This window comes from Rhinolophus sinicus, linkage group LG01 (genome assembly GCF_036562045.2).
Source record: "Rhinolophus sinicus isolate RSC01 linkage group LG01, ASM3656204v1, whole genome shotgun sequence".
Taxonomy (NCBI): domain Eukaryota; kingdom Metazoa; phylum Chordata; class Mammalia; order Chiroptera; family Rhinolophidae; genus Rhinolophus; species Rhinolophus sinicus.
The window spans coordinates 25,054,320-25,072,310 of record NC_133751.1 but is presented as its reverse complement, the minus strand read 5'-3'; the positions used below and the strand labels follow the sequence as shown (position 1 = coordinate 25,072,310).

The following is a 17,991-nucleotide window of genomic DNA, read 5'->3' as shown; positions in this document are numbered from 1 at the left end:
AGCTCACGCTGTGACAATTTATTTGTACATTTATCGTTGGTACACAGTTCTGCATGTATGTTACACTCCAGTGGAATTTATTAAAAACATATTTTCAGTAGAAAGGCATTAATAGAAAATAATCTGTGACACAGAATAGAAAATCAGAAAAAAGACACAATTCATATGGGAAAACATAGCCGTATATTGAAGGTATGGTATCAAATCAGTCAGGAAAAGGAAGTTACATAAAATTATGTTACAGCAACTGGATAGCTACGTGGGAAACAAAAATCAAGCAAAACTTTTTCTACATCCTTGTACCAAAATATATTCAACAGGTGAAAATTTAAATGCAAAAAGTAATTGCATACTAGTCCAAAAATAATGACAATCTTATGCTTTTGGTGTGAGGTATCTTGTGTGACACAAATGAAAGTATTAATCAATTTGCCTTAAAAGTAAAATTTCTTTTATAAATGAACCATGAAAAGATTAACAAGTACCCCTGAGAGACTGTTTCTTAGACTCTGCTTCTTCCCACTCATGAGTCTTTGATTACCTCTAAGTTGTTCTGCAACAGGATTTTTGAACAAAAGGGAAGAATGACAACGTTAAACTTTATCTGAGCCCTCTGCTCCCAGAAAGCAGTAATGGTTCAAAAATGTTCAGGCTTTAAGTTCTGTGAAATGGCTAAGTCTAAAGGACCACCACATTCTGTCATTTTCCCAGATAAGACCCTCCTCCACCCTTATCGATAATTCCTTTGTTTACATGCCTTTATACAGCCCAGATCCACTCCTTTTCTTTGAGTTGTTTCTCAGTAATGAATGCCCTCCCAATGGCAATAGCCTGAATAAAATAATTTCCTTAAAAATAAAAATTAATCACAAATAAGATCATAATACAATTGATAAACTGAGATCAATTATCTGAACATACAAAGTTCTTATTTCCTTCATATACAACATGCACTTACAAATCAATATTTGTTAACAGAACCACCAAAAATTTCTTTTTAAACTCATAATGTTCAGTACTGGTGAGAATGTGGGAGAAAGAGGCAGTCTTAATATACTGGGGGTGCCCAAAACATGTATATATATGACTTGTATTCATCTTTTGTTATTGGTATATATTATTGGAATTTCAATACAGTTTTTTCATTTCTTAAAATGTGTATACATTTTGTTGGCACCCTCTGCATTTAGGCTGATGCTACTCGTGCTTACTGGTTATGTACTTAACCACGCCTGTTAAAACTTAAAGCAATTTTGGAACAGCAATTTCTTAAGAATTTATCTTTAAGAACATTCCAGACAGAGGGAACAGCTAGTGCAAAAACCCTGGGAAAGATAAGTACTTACAAAAACATGTGCATGTACTTACAAAAGATGCCTTGATATATATACGAGGATGTTCACTCATGTTATTTTTTAGAGTACAACAATAGGGTAAAAAAATCTTACATTCTCTTTAATAAGGAACTAATTAACCAAATTATAGTTCATCCATACAGTCAAATACAAAACAGCTATTAATAGGAATGAAGTGCTGATATAGTAATCTCCAAGATGATTTGATACATAAAAAACAAGATCTAAGTATATTACATATGCATAGAGATTCCATTTGTGTGTACACATGACACTGCAAATAGTCATTACTCCTGCACAGTGAGAGCATAGTTTTCTTTTGCAGTTTTTTGTTTGTTTTTGCCATACCTTTACAGTTATATTTAACCTGTTTTCAAGTCTGACTTAATGGTTTTCTTGTCAAAGTGAGTCCTTTCTGGGACAAATGGATTTTAAAATTTAGAATTTTCACCTATCAATTTGTCTGTATCTCTCACCGCTGACCTTGCTGGGCTGGTCATATTCCCTTTAACCCCAGTGCCTACCATCACCAGTACCACAATCTGTCAGCCCAGCTACCCCAGGTCTCTCTCTCTCTCTCTCTCTCTCCCCACACGCCCCCCCCCCAGTCCTTTCCTCTGCCCTCTTTTCATTGCCCATTTTATTAATTTGAGCATTCAATGGTGAATGGCATAATATGTACAGTGACTTCTGTGATTCTGATGTGCAGTGGACATGGAAGGAAACGAAGGCGATAAATGCCTCACTACAACTACTTCCCCTGTACTGTCATCTACCAGAAAACGCAGAGCTGGTGATGGTGTAGTGTTTCACTTTGAAGAAAACTGCCAGTTATGGAGGTAACTATACCAGAAACTCATTATTCTACGCTCTTCTGATGCTTTTCCTCTGAGCTTTTCAAGTTCTTCAGGAGAGGTATTATTATCCTCTCTAGGAAGATAGAGGAACTGAGCCATAGATGCGATGGAGTGGCTTGCTGAAGGATTTGAAGCATGCCCAGTGAGAGCTAGAGATCACATTCAGGTGGTCAGATTCCGCTTCTCCAACACACGGACCAGAGAATCGATATCACTTTTCAACTCTATAAGACTATTATTCTAGTCCCTTACCATATCTCTCTTTCATTCAAGATTTTAAAAGTCCATAAGTAAATAAAAAATTTTCACTTTAAACACACCCACTACCCTGGGTATTTCTCACCACATAGCTCAGAGATACCTCTGCCCTTATGAGTATACAACAAGTGAGGAAAAGGAGGAGAGTTGATTTAATTTCCACCTCAGTCACTGGTATTATCTTGAACAATCAATTTTGCTTGCATGCATTAACTTCTTAGCAGTAGAGCTGGATAAAACTTCCCTTCCCTTAGGAAAGTAAGAGCTGCTGAGATAATTTCTTTAAAACCCTTGGAGCTCAATGAAACTAAATGAAAAGAAAGAACAGGCTGCCATCTACATCATTCTATTATTCTATTACTGATTTAGGACCTCAGAAATTTGTATTGCCTCAGGAAGTTCTCTTTCCCAGCAATTCCTCTGATTTATTAATACTCACAGGATGTTTGCAAAGACAAGAAATCTACAGAACAGGACAGAAAAACAAAGTACATACAATCCTGCTTCTATAATCCAGGGTTCTGCCTTTGCATAATCCTAATTCCTACATTTACCAGTAGTGTAATTTTAGGGGGGTTATTTACTCTCTGTGCCTCAGTTCCTTCATCTGAAAAATGGGGCTAAATTAGAATTAAATTAGTTACCACATATGAATAACTTAGAAGAATGTTCAGCACACTATAAAAACCAAATATTATCCATTGCTATAATTGTTATTGATATTATTATTATTAATTACATATAATTTATATATATATAATTTATATTATTACATATGTTAGAATACATAAGATGTGGATATGTCTAAGTCTCACAAATGACCCAAACATTCTACCATTGGGAGATTACTTTGCTTTGAAATCTTCTTCTTTTAGGTAAATCAAAGATCAACATTTTTTTTTCTGTAAAAAGCCAGATAGCAAATTTTTGGCTTTGTGAGTCACAAAGTCTTTATTCACAACTATTCAGGATTCAGCTCTTGTTGTAGCTTGAAAGCAGCCATAAAAGACTTAAACAAATGGGCATGGCTAAGTTCCAACAAAATTTTATTTACAAAAACAGACCATAGTTTGCCAATCGCTAAAATAAACCAAGAAATCTTTTAAAGTCACTGTTTCTACTTAGTTAAATAAACAAGGACCTTAATAAGGAAATGACTCTTCCTGCCAAAGGACATGAGATAAAACATATCATTACCGTGCCCCGGATATCACTTTGAGGCATGATGCTCCTATAGGACAGAGTGCTCAGGTTAGGAAGCAAAGCCATGGCAGTGGGAGCAGAAGGAGAAGCCACTCCGAGGGCAATGAGTGGCATTCATTTTGCAAAGGATTAGAAAGAGCAACCGTCTTTGAGAACATGGTTGATGAAGCTTTGGTACTTAAAGCAAACCTTAACCATGTATAGATGTAGCGACTGAGAAGTTTCTGAAAATATGAGGAAAGGCTTTATTTAAAACAAACATCCCAGTACACACTGCTATGCAACAGTAATGATGGCGGGCACACACAATAATTAAGGATTGGAATAACATGGACCATGCAAGATGAAGAGAAATCTGGGCCAGACCAAAACCAAGAACTATTCTCAAAGCTACTTCAAACTTTTCACCAGCTCCCTAGTGGAAAGAAATTAAAAATTAACATCAGAACTTCTTTGTGTATCACTTATAATGATAGTACTTAGTGCAAGATATTATTGTATCATTGAGATTCTGAGATGTTGAAATAATTTCTTTGAAACTTTGTAGCTCAAATGGACCCCCTGAACATAAAGTACAGGGGTCCCCTTGAATTACCAATTTAAGCCTTGGTCAATTTGTTGTTCATCAAGACATTATCATCCTAAGCAATAAATATTTAATATACTGAATCCCTTAGGATGAAAAGTTATTTTCAGAGAGGATTTAAGGGAGAAGATAGTAAAAAATATGACTAGACTGTAAGCTTCACAAGGGCAGAAATTATAAAGCTCTGTTTACCACAATGCACACTGTCTGATCTTTAGCACTCAAATAGATGTTGAATGACTGAATGAAAGAAAGTCTATAGCATGCAATTATGTTTAGAAAAGCTATACATGTTTATATTTATATTCTACAGGATGGGTCCAGTCATTCTTAATCTATTTAAAAGCTTCACGCAGCTCTTTATAAAACCTCTCCTCCAGATATTAGCTTTATTGTAGGGCTAGGCAGACCTTAAGTAACTATCATAGTCCTTGCCCAGAATAAATAAAATTGAACATGCAATGACTATTAATAACAAACCTTATTTCTCTCTGTAGCTGTTCTACATTAACATACACACACACACACACACACACACACACACACACACACACGCAAATACCTCTAAATTTTTCTCTTTTCCAAGGAACAGGTTTTAAAAAAATCACAGAATTTCCCATTTGAGAGATGTCTGAAACAATCTCCACAAATATCAAGGAGGGTCTTTGTGTTGACAATGTATTTAACAGGTTTTCAAAGAATAGATTCATGAAGTTAGCCTCTTTGACTTGGAACCAAGTTAAACTGTGTCCTTATTATAATTATTAGACAGTATTAAATATCATAGGTTTCTGATCAGACATTTAAAAAACAGCTAAATACATTGTCAAAGCAAAGATGCTCCTTGATATTTGTGGAGATTCTTTCAGAGGTCTCTCAAATGGGAAATTCTGCGATTTTTTTTAAAACCTGTTCCCTGGACAAGAGAAAAATTTGGAGTCGTTTGTGTGTGTGTGTGTGTGTGTGTGTGTGTGTGTGATGATTTATTAGATCTTTCACTTAAGCTTTGATGATTAAGTTATTAAGAGTCTTAAACTGGCCTAGTCCTCTAACATGTTTTGGCTACATAACACTGTATTTATAGAAACAGAGAAATATAGTATCTTCATGATTAACTTTATCTGTGATGCTTTTTTTATTTTCATAAAACAAGACAAGACTGTTTCCATTTCATCCTTTGTTTATTTTCTTACTGCCAAAGCCCACATTGCTAGGGATGTTCTTTTGCCACATTCAACTAGAATTCTTTTATGTAGCTTCCTACTCTGAGGATTTTCAGATACAATGTAGACTTTGAAAGAAATGAATTGCCTACAGTCCTTTGCAAAGGTGTAATTACATAAAGGACTGCAAAACCTAAAAAGACTAATGAAATTATTGTCATGTAATTCACTGTGGGTTTTTTTTTATAGTCTGTAATGCTACATTTGATATATATTTTAAAATTTAAAAAAAAGCAGCAGTAAGACAACAATAAATAAATCTTTACTTAAACGGTTCTGTCATAATCATAATTTCTATTTAAATTGATATAAATTTGTAATATTAAGGAATTTGAGGACAGAATTTTAAATAATTGAAGACACAATAATTGAAGCTTTATCATAAGTGAGACAGAGGAATGAGGCTCACTCACAAGAACTAAGTAAAAATTTTTTCTGGCACAGTCTTCTTAGAAATCTTTCTTCTTGGTTTTCTAAAAGTGGTCCTGGTTCTTTGAAAGGTATTTAGAGTGACTTTTTAAAATTATTATTAGAATGAGATTATGTGAAGGGAAGGCTTACAGCTTTCAAGAAACTCCTATGTATATAATATGTATATATTATATGTACACAAATACTCATATGTATATATTATATATATACATACTTGTGTATATATTATATATGTAATATATGTATGTATTATAAAACATAAAGCTTGGTAAACAGTTGTCTACAAATTAAAATTTTGAAAAATGAGAAATTCCAAACATGCTTTCTGAGAAAGGAAAGCAGGAAAAACCTCTATGATTATTAACACCCATTAGGAGTGTTCCCAAACATGGGGTGCTAAGAACAGGTAACCGGAAGTTGTATCTGTTGTGATTCAGAATGCATGGGGTGGCCGGTTAGCTCAGCTTGTTAGAGCGTGGTGCTGATAACACCAAGGTTGCCGGGTCGATCCCTGCATGGGCCACTATGAGATGTGCCCTCCTTAAAAAAAAAAATTAAAAAAAAATGCAGAGCCAGACTATGATTTTAAAATCTGGCTCCACCACTTCTGACCCACGTGTGGACAACAGTATACCTAACCATAACTGGATGAGCTAGGTTACGATCCAGTAAAAATGAACCCGCCCCCCAAGCTTAGTGACTTACACAATAACTTTTACTTCTCACTCATACAAAGCTACTATAGTGTCACACAGACCTCCAGGGCAACCATGATCCTTCAGTTGTCCCAACATTCCAGGCTTCTTGAATCTTATACCATCTTCATATAGATAAGGGCTTCCATGCCATCATAGAAAAAGAGAAAGCACAGAGAATCCAGGCATCAACTCTACAGGCTTCCACCTTTTATTTGATGACAATACTGGTTATTGTGAAGTAGGCAGAAAAGAAAATTAAGATAAAGTTAACCTGAGCTATTTAAAAATTATTAAATATATAGTAATGGAAGAAGAACTAACTCTGGGTGGTGAACACACAATGTGATATTTAGATGATGTATTATAGAATTGTACACCTGAAACATGTAATTTTACTAACCATTGTCACCCCCAATCAACTTTAATTAAAAAAATAAATAAAAATTATGTCGTCCAATTTTAGAACTTGAAAGGGACTAAATACAATCCAGTCAAGCCCCCTTATTTTACAGATGTGGAAACAGACACTCAGAGGAAGCACAGAACTTCTGCCTAAGGTTACACAGCCAACAATAGCAGAGTCTGGAGTCAAATGCTGATATCTCTCCTAGCTCTCAACTGGTTGCAATGTCACCACCAACCTCTGGACATGTGCTAACACTGTTTTCTCTTCTGCCATATCCTAGAGACCAGGGCAACATAGTGGTTAGGTGTCCCTTTTACTTAATTTACATTTAATGGAAAACCCAGGAATGATGGTAATTATAGAAGAAATGTCCCTAGGCCTCAAGTGGTATTGCAACGGCTATCATTTTCCATTCATTGTATTTTAACAATATGATACTTATTGTCCAACCCAACTGAAAATCCAGAATTAAACACCATAGTGAAGAACAATATATTTGCTTATGGCAGGAAAGAATAAGATCTGAGAGACAGAATAGCATGCCACAGAACTTTGAAAATGGCTAAAAATAAGGTCTGTTCATCATTGTGTGCTTTCTGAAGCAGCCTTATTTTAAGATGAATTTACCCCCAGACCTTTCTTACTCCCGTCACACTGCAAGGTCTATTACTCTCCGTAGGGAGAACTAGAGTGCTGAGCTAGCTATCACAGGTGGTTTTGTTTCCATTTGCCAAGTAAAGGGGAAATCAAATGTGCCAAGATACTCCAAGCGCCTACTGTATTTATTGCAGGGTACGGCTGGCAGTGACTAAGACAATCACTGCCCACTTGAATAGATGTAGGTTCAAAATGTAGCTTCAGTTATCTCTAAAATGAAAGGACTGATCAGATCTCTGTTATCCCTTCCATTCATTTAGATCATCACCACATCAACCTTCTCCTTTCCCTTTCCCTGCTTCCATTCAGCTACTCCCCACCCCCCCCGCCCTTATACACACTCTGCGTGGCAAGGTAGCCCACAGGCTCAACTAACGAGGGTGCTTTAGCGTAGGCAAAGAATCTGGGGAAATGGCTGACTGGAACTACTGCTGTCAGTTACTTCTTTGCTAAGCATCCAGCTTGCACAACTGACAATTTTTAAAATGAGTGCAGAGTGCAGTTATTCTACGCAACACCCCAAATACTCTGGCTAAAGATGTTTTTGTGGGGTAACCTCCTTTTTAGGCCCTATAGGTCAACTGACTTTCACAACGAGAAATCTTATTTATTCAAATGGTAGCTCGCTTAGGTGAACATTGACAAAAAATAGTTACATTCCTAAAACTAGGATGGCACTACCCAAAGATTCTGCAGAATTGTGTTTAGATGTAATGGGGACCATTAACGACATTCTTAAGTACTGTATACCGAGCGTGTCAAAAAAATGTATACACATGACTTGTATTCATTTTTTGTTATCGGTATATATTAGTATAATTTTAATACAGTTTTTTCCTTTCTTAAAATCTGTATACATTTTTTTGGTACCCTCTGTATATGTACATATATACACAGACATATATGTATGTATATTAAAGAAACAAATCCTATTCTTTTAAAAAAGGCATTGATGTGTTCCTCCTGTGGACTGTGAAAGAGGTCTAGATAAGCATAAAAGCAGCCCCTTAGTGGAGTGGCTTGGACCTCTCACAGATGGTATTTGTCATTCACATCAAACCTGAGCAAGGATTGGGCTGGTTTTAAATGTCAAAACCAAAGGGGAAGGCTTAGCAAGGACCTTGTTTCTTGTTTCAAAGCAGGCAGGCTGAGAAGATGTACATCGCGTCGCTCCTACACTGAACTCCCCTCCCTTTTGTTCCTGCTTCTCTCCTGCTTGGAGTTGACTCCTCCTTCCTGCAGCTCAGAGGATCACGGCTGATTGAAGAGCACAGCGGTTCAGAAGGGGAGCTGTGCTCTGCCTCTCTCATTCACTCTCATTCTCCCTCTGTCTCTCTGTCTCTCTCTCTGAACCTACACAGCTGAAACCTACCTGATAATCTCTCTGCCTTTGCATCCAGCTCTGGAAACAAACGCATCATTTTACTGCTCTTAAAAAGTGAATAGAGTTTGATTACCTGAAGCTACAAGCTGCTTTGCTCCATAAGAAGGACCCAAAAGGATCCAGGCATCATTGCTTTTCAAGCTACCTGAGGAGTTTTTGCTTTCATGCCTGAAACTTGATGGTTTCAGGAAGGAGCTTTTGGTTTGTTTTTTGTTTTGTTTTTGTTTTGTTTTTTAATTGCAGTGTTGGAAAGTTTCTTGTTGATGCTTTCAATGGAACCCGATTTTTAAACATGGGTTCAGTCAGATTAAAGGAGACATGCCTGACCATTTCCTGCTGGACTGCCCGGGGGAACCTCTAGAGGGAAACTTGGTAGGAGAAAATGAGATCTGATTTGCAACTAACAGCCATGCTTTATTGTGAGAATATTTACAGGCTCGCTGAAAGGGAAATTGAGTATTGACCAAGGACAATGTCTGTATTTCCCAGTAATTTATCAACAAATGACTCTAGCCTATGGAAAGAAAATCATAATTCGACAGAACTTTTAAATCCTCCAGGACCTCTGAATATCTATCTTTTTTGCCTGACATGCTTCGTAACTCTTGCAGCCCTGGCAGGCAGCATTTACTCACTAGTTTCCCTGCTGAAAATGCAGCACAGAACTGTTGTGTCCATGCTTGTGGCTTCCTGGGCTGGGGATGACCTCATGAGCGTCCTCTCGGTGACCATCTTCCTGTTTCTGCAGTGGCCAGACGAGGTCCCTGGCTATTCCCAGTCTCTGTGCACCACCTCTGCCTTACTATATTTATGCCAGGGCCTCTCAAGCAACTTGAAGGCGTCTCTCCTAGTCTCCTACAACTTTTACACGATGCACAAGACTGGAGGGAGCCAGGCAGCCTCCGCAAGATCCGGCCAGGTGCTCTGCGTGGCGCTGACAGTGTGGGCAGCCAGTCTGCTGCTCTCGGCGCTCCCGCTGTGGGGCTGGGGCGCCTTCGTGCGCACGCCGTGGGGCTGCTTGGCAGACTGTTCCAGCTCCTACGTGCTGCTCCTCTTTGCTGTGTACACTTCGGCCTTCGGACTCCTTGCCGGCCTCTCAGTGCCGCTTACTCACCAGCTGCTGTGTTCGGAGGAGCCGCCGAGACTCTATGCCAACTACCAGGAAATTTCCCGCGGAGCTTCCACTCCCGGGACCCCTCCAACTGGGGAGAGAGCGCTCTCCCTGTGTCCAGATGACGCTGTGGGCCCTGCCCTGCGTTGCTCTGCCGGGTGCTCCCCGAGCTCGGACACTGTACTTGGACCGGGTCCTCTCGGGAGGGCCGGAGCCTGCAGGCGTGAGAACCGGGGGACTCTCTATGGCACCAGGAGTGTCACCGTGAGCATAGCGCAGAAGCGCTTCTCTTTGATCCTAGCGCTGACAAAAGTCATCCTTTGGCTGCCCATGATGGTAAAAGTGCAGTTGCTCACAGTGCGCGGGTGTGTGTGCCAGACAGTGTGATTGCGTGTTGGGACCAGCGTCCCTGGTTTGGAGAGTCACCAGGAGACGCGCAGTTAAGTTCGCTTCCAAATGTGTCTCCCACGGTTTTAGGGAAGCACTTGTAGGAAGGCAGTTGAAGGGTAGCGCTAACTGGCAGAGAAGCCTTTGCTAAGTGCTTCTCCTTTGAAAACTGAGGAGGGGGCGGGGAGCACATTCAGGTGTTAGAGTCTTAGTTTTCCTAGCTCTGTCGGGGCCAAGGATGTTCTTTTCTCGTAGCAATATCTGGGAGTATTCAGAAAATAAGGTAGTTGCAAAAAGGGTGTTTGCACTCCCCAACTCCCCCAACCTTCTGTCACCCCCTTCTTTCTGCTCCATTCCTGCCTGTTAAGGATGCAAAGCCCCTCCACAGCAGGGAGAGCAGAGGCTCCATCAGAAGTAGAGAGAAGAGAGGGGACAAAGCATGATGAGGAATCCTAGTTGAGAGGAGGCAGGGTGGCACCCTACTATGACAGGCATGCTGGGACTGAGATGGGGGTTCCAGGGTATTTGGGGTACCAGGCTCAGGTTTCACAGACACCTGCCTGTTTGCCCCCTAAACTCCCCTACATTGAGGACCGTGCTTCGTTGGTGGAGACTTGAGCTGGCAGCAGGTACAGACCAGACACTCAAGAGTGGAAAACCCCAAAGTCATGTATGTCTGGAGCAGTGGGCCTCCTCCCAAGGGACCCCAGCGGTCCACTGCTCAAGCCGCGGTGCCAGCCCAGAAGCAGAGCTCTGGCTCTCAGGCAGCCAAGGGGACAGGAGAAGGGGGTTGGGGCAGCGTGCTTGTTTGGGGGAAAGGCCTGGGGAAGAGGAAAGTGAGATGCGGGGATATGTCTGAAGCTCTGTGACTTTGCAGATCCACATGGTGGTCCAGCATGTGGTGGGGTTTCAGAGCCTTCCCTTCGAGACGCTCAGCTTCCTGCTAACCCTGCTGGCTACCACGGTGACCCCAGTGTTTGTCTTGTCGAAGCGCTGGACCCACTTGCCCTGTGGCTGCATCATCAACTGCAAGCAAGATGCACGTGCAGTAGCCTCCGGTGGGAAAACAAGTAAGTCCTCAACAGGGTGGCTGTCAGGAGCAATTTGCATATAGTCAAACACCAAAACGTGCTCTACAGAAAGAGTTGCCTGAGTAGGATGAAGAGTTCAAGGACAAATGTAAGTGGTAAAGAAATTATAGTGTGAAACAATTCTTAGCATGGTATTGAAGGAAGTTTTAAATGAGGCAGGTTTAAAACAACTCTGTGAAGTGCTGGTACATTGACTGATTATTTTAAGTAAGAAGGGAAGAGAAAATTTATTCAAAACAGCATGAAGTCAACAAATGCCCTTAGGCGTTCTAGCCACCATAGCTCTTAGCCCAGAGTAGAAAATAGATCCATCTTCCAAGTCTACATTAAGAAACCTGTATCTGAAAAAAGATGAACTCTCTAAAGAGTTAAAAACTCATTATATTATAGCCCATTATTATCTAATGGAAGAGTACAGAAAAGCATTGTCATTATTTTGCTGCTCGTATTCTTCCAGTGTTTTGGAAAGTTTTCAGAGAACGCCAGAAAAGTGCCTGGAAACAGTACCCAAACCAATTTTCAGTGTATGCCTCTGCCTTTAGAAAATATATATACACACAAAACAACCTGCCCCCACCCCAAGAGTTTGTCACTGTATGCTATATATGAATCTAGTCATGCTATTTACAGAAAACAAACAAACGAAACTGTTCCTACTGAGTACACCTAGAATGGTAGTCAGTCGATTATAAAATCACTAGAGTGTAATTGTTCCCATATGGAGACAGGAAAGGTTGAGTAAAGGCCTGTATATTTTGACTCTGCCAGGAAGGAAAAAGATATTATTTTGTCATTCCAGACAAAAGATAGGATCTTTTACCCTTTAATAAATCTAAGAATGCATGCCTGTACACTAAATTAACTGTTCCATTAATTGTCCTTTGCTCAGTATAAGGAAGCATATTATTCTTTACCAGAGAAGAAAGGGTAAATAAAAATAGTTCACATCAGACTATTTTAGGAGTATAAAACCTAGATAATATTAAAGTATATTCTGTAATCAATTATACAACAGGGTTATTTTATAAACATCTTATAACCATTTACATAGAGTCAGGAATTGGTCATTTTCCATGTATTGTTAACATTTAAAATTTAGTATGTCTAAATATTTTTCACATGACAGAAGATTTTTAGTGTGTGTTAAGGGTGCCATAAAGTTTTATTGTTAATAAATGCCAAATGTCTTAAATAAAATAACCATAGAACTTAAAAAGAATTATGTGCTTATGGAGATTAATACCCAGAGCAACAGTGACAGAGAAAATTAATAATGAATCTTTTGGGGGCCACACAGAAGAACAAAGAGCTTACAAAAATCATTTACGAAACTGAAAGTGCTAACATTTTCTCCAACGTTAACCTTTTGCCACTAAATCAGTGAAGTAAGGACCGTGCTTCCTTGGTGGAGACTTGAGCTGGCAGCAGGTACAGACCAGACACTGTATTACAGCCCTGTATTACAGTATTTAAGAATCTGAAAGAGACCAAGAGTCTAGTGCCAGCGAAAACGAAGTCTTAGTGAAGTCATTTAGGGCAGTCATTTTAAGAAGTAATGGACACCCATATCAGAGTTGAAAATAAAGCAATGCAACAGACTTATCACAGCAAATGGTCTAGAAAGTACCCTGGTCATGTACTGCCAAGATAGAAGAGCCTATGGCAGGCTACCAGAATCAAGAATCACATTCATATCTCATGTTTGAAATTGAAACCATGCTCATCAAGATCAAAATAATATGTATCCGCTAAAATGAGCATTTATCTTATTTGTAGTTTTAAGATTCAGGGAAGGTATTGAAATATGTAAGCATATAGAAAGAGGCATGGCTTCAAAAACAAAACCTTGGGAGAAACATTAGTTTAAATGCTTATAGTTCAAACGGCTCTATTCTCTTTTAAGATCTCAAGTTCTGAGATAGGGACATTCTTTTATAAGAATGATGTGTTTTCACTGTACGAGGACCCCTGCCCCATAAATTTTCCTATTGGTAGGATGACACAACAACATAAATTTGAAACTCTAAAGATGGCTCACCTTCGGGTAGGCAGGTGCTTGATCAGTTATAAAACTTTGATCTTTTAGGAGTGTGGCACCAGGTTCACATTTAAGCTTTTCCTCCTTAACAAACTAAGATCCTTCCTTTACATTCTTTATCGGTGAACCACAGAAGCAAGAAAGGAAAAGTATTTTCCCTAACTCATATTTACCAGGTTCATTTGCAGATATAAATATAATTCTACATCTCAGCTTCACTGAACGGAAACTGAGAGACATGCAACCAGAAAATGAATGTCAGTCATGAAAAATAATGCACAGCAATTATAATTCTCTCTTGTTTCCAACAATAATCTGTATTACTAGTGTCTCAAAACAATTGTTAGAAAATGGTTTTATAAAGAGGTCTCAAGTGACAGACATATGAATTGGGTGTGGCTTTCGCTCATTTTGTTTGTATGACTTTTTTTTAATTAGTTAAAATAAAATATTTTATATAAAAATCAGATTTTCAGTTTTCATTTTTTTGAATGAAAAATCAGAGTATCTCATGGCATATTATCCTGGAGAATTATTTATTTTTCTAAGCTGATATAATTACTTATGTCTAACTTGTAATTAGCAAGATGTGATTGAAGCAAAAGACTAGAGCTAATCATGTTTTATCTATGAGTTTGTTTTTCAAAAGATACATTATATTTTTCATAAGTGTAGTATAGATTTCAAAAGATCCTAACTGTATTCTGATGGTCTTTAAGTTTCTTGTAAGTTATTAGTCAAACACTGTCAACTGTGTCATATTGTTCTAACCTATTATCTACATTAGTTATCTCAGTTGGAGATACCTGTAGCATCACAGAAAGTCACTAACAATAAATGTTTCTATTGGTTAAACATCACAATTAATATACACCCCCTAATTTAAAGACAACACATCTTACACATTCTGCTTCTGTTAACATATTTCTCTCATGCATCTGATTAGTAGTAAAGCAATTTCACATAGAGGATAATGACTCCAAATCTGGAATCAGTTAGCTTTAAATTCATATCTCTTTAGTAGGTAAGTAATCTTAGGTAGGTTTCCTCTATCAGCCTCCATCTTCGCAGCCGTAAAGTAGGACTGATAAGCTGTTTATTATGTAGGGTTGTTGCTGTGTTAAGTGACGTGACCTACGATATTCTATTTCCCCACAGTCTATCTCAATTCCACTTTCTTCTCATAGCCTACCTCAGGCTGTCTCTTGCACCTCATGACATCTCCATTGACACATTTTGAACACTCCTTCAAAAACATTAGTCATTTTTGCTCTGTATATTTCATAGCTATAATATTCAGCTAATAAAATATATAGCCACAGACATAAATTTTATTGTGCTATATGATAAAATTGGGATTCTATGACAGTTTGCTTAATGTTCCTAAATAGACTATTTGTCACTTTATATGGTTTTTAAAGAAAAGGGAATGCGACCAATAATTAAAACAATATTTTGGCTCCTTCAGTCTTCATACCGGTAGAGTAAGTCGAAAGTCCTAATTCAATTTGACTGGACTATGTTATTAGAAAAAGTAAGTAGACCTATAAATGAGACAGTGTATAAAATGTTTACATTTACCTCTACTTTTCTATTTTCTTTGAACAGAAATTCTTGTGTTCTGGCTCAAAAAATGAATGTTTTGGCTCAAATAATGAATTGTACCTATAAATTCTAATTTTTTAGTCAGTAGAATTTGTTTGTAAATCTTCAGTTCTGGGAAATTCTAGTAATAAAATTACCATGTGAATGACAGTAAGATAGCGCAATGTCTTCTATAAAACACAGAAGTATCCAAGCAGAATTTTTTTTGAAAGAGCCATGTTTTGAATGAAAACCAAAACATTAAATTGCATTTTGTCTTACATCTTGATATAATTTCATTCTTAATACATAAAAACTATCTAGTATCTAATGACATTTACATAAAAAAGTATCACGTTCTGTCACAATCTCACTTGCTATTCTACTAAGACTTTGTACCATACCCACCAAGTAGCAGTGTTAGAGTTAGGATACCATAATATTTCACTTGATTTAAACCATACAAAGTTTTATGTGTTGCAGCTAAACTTATATTCTACCTCCTCAGGTTTACAAACATGTTTTAAAGTGCTTCAGTTCACAGAAATATAAATCTGTTTAATTTTACAATTTATTTCAAATTTATTTGTATCAAAAATGTATCTGTTATTTTAAAAAGTTTCAAAACTGTATTGTATCAATGTCTAATTTTTAATGTAGGCATTTATAAACATAAATGTCAGGAATATTCTACATCAGAATATTTAAAGTAGTTACATCTGTTGACGATATTGTCAGCTGAATAACTCACATAATATTAAGAGTTACTTCATAATTAATTTCTACCAAAATAAAATTTATAAACAATACATTTTGTCCCTAAATAAAGAATGGTACAGATAATTGGTAGACTGGAAAAGCTAACACTAAAACTGAATGCAAATGAGAGTTTTATGGTTATATTTCTGTTATACAAATCTGCTTTGATGACTGCATGATTCTTGGGATGGTACATATTTCAAGCCCCTCATTGTGCAAGTGAGAAAAATCAAGCCCAGAGTGAAAAGATGACTTGAATTTGCGAGGCACAATTGCTTTGCATAATGGACAAGAAGTAATGGAAGATAGCTTTTAAATTCATAGAAATCAGTTGAATGCACTTTCCTAATTTTATTTACAATGTATATATTCAACTGTTGTTTCTATCTACCTTCCTAACCATGGACTTTTGTTTTTGTTTTTACTTAGCCAAGAGGCGAGCCTTTGAATTCAATCTATCATTTGAAAGAAGTTATGGAATTTATAAAATAGCACATGAAGATTACTATGATGATGATGAAAATTCTACATCGTTTCACCACCTCATGAACTATGAATGCAAAACTACAAAAGACTCTCTGAGAGCTGCTCATAATATCTTCAATTCCATAAAAGTGGAAATCAGCACCACACCCTCTCTGGATAGCTCCACACTAACAGGCATCAACAAATGCACAAGTACCGATATTACAGAGGCTAAACAGGATGCTCATAATGAAAAGGGCATGGATCCACTGCTCCTTAAAAAAACAGAAGGTGATATTCACTATGAAGAAACCACCTTTTTGGAAGGACCAGAAAGAAGACTTTCTCATGAGGAGAGTCAGAAACCAGACCTTTCAGACTGGGAATGGTGTAGGAGTAAATCAGAGAGAACCCCTCGTCAGGTACAGTAAAGATTGTTCTTCCTGTAAAATTAAAAGTGAGACCAACTGTGACAGGCATGAAAAAACTATCAGTTGCTTATTTCATTCAATCAAGTCCAAGGCTAATTACATTGGCCTCAAGTAATTTCCATAATACTAAATTTTATTTCAAGGTGTCTTTTGAAGCACTTTTTAATTTTTTAAATCATTTCTACATTTTCACTCAAAATCTTTGTTTTGGCATTGGCCCAGCTAAATAGGCTCTTTGAGAATGGGAGGGAATTCTAGTTTCAATTCAAGTAATCTGTGTAAATTCAGACTAGACCTTCAGAACTTGTTTCAAATTAGTAAGCTTGTAGGTTGTATTTTTCCTTCACCCAAAGAGTTCACTACGAGTCCCCAAGAGAAGTTTTTCTATTTTTTTCTTTTTTACTGTGATGATAAATATTTATACAGCTAGTGATGAGGAGGATAGTCCTGCTGCAACTATACTAGACAGCGTGCCTGTTAATTTTGCTAGGACTAGTCTTTCGAGTACTCAGCAAAGAAAAACAAAGTTCTATTCCAGAATACACTCAAGTGAGTCCTTGCAAGCCCTGATGAATGTTCCATCCCTTTAAAGATCAAAGAATGGTTTTATAAACATGAAAGAATGCACATCTTAATTTTATGCCATTCTCTCCTAGATTCTGGCCTGCCTAGAATGAAGGAAACTTCTTATTTCATTAAAATTACAGTGTGATATTGATATGAGATTGTTCTTTCCTCTAAAGTCTTATATCTGGCAATTAAATTTGCTCTTGCTTTCCACACTATTGATTTACTTGGAAGAGAAGCCTTTTCTACATGATTTAAATGGAAATCAAAGTCCACTTGCACCTCGTCTCTGGAATCAAAACCATAATTCTAGAAATATCTACTAGAGATAATGCATTCATTATATGACCACATAACAGCAATTATGAATATGAGCAGAGTAATCTGAGATTTCCATTATTATTATTTAAAACTACTAGTCTTACTCTGATAACACCATTTTAAAAGTTGGATAATAAAACAAAATATACAATATAGTATATTATTAAGGTAATAATTC

At 37.5% G+C, this 17,991-nt stretch overlaps 1 protein-coding gene across 1 annotated transcript in view; it reads left to right on the top strand.

Annotated features, from left to right (window-relative positions):
• Nucleotides 1-8,826: 8,826 nt before the first annotated feature.
• Nucleotides 8,827-17,991, top strand: part of GPR149 (G protein-coupled receptor 149) — a 59,472-nt gene continuing 50,307 nt past the window's right edge. The window contains exons 1-3 of the mRNA XM_019731922.2: nucleotides 8,827-10,506; nucleotides 11,435-11,627; nucleotides 16,459-16,916. Of these exons, the coding sequence (XP_019587481.2) occupies nucleotides 9,532-10,506; nucleotides 11,435-11,627; nucleotides 16,459-16,916 (1,626 nt within the window). The 5' untranslated portion in view covers nucleotides 8,827-9,531. The remainder of the gene's footprint in view (nucleotides 10,507-11,434; nucleotides 11,628-16,458; nucleotides 16,917-17,991) is intronic.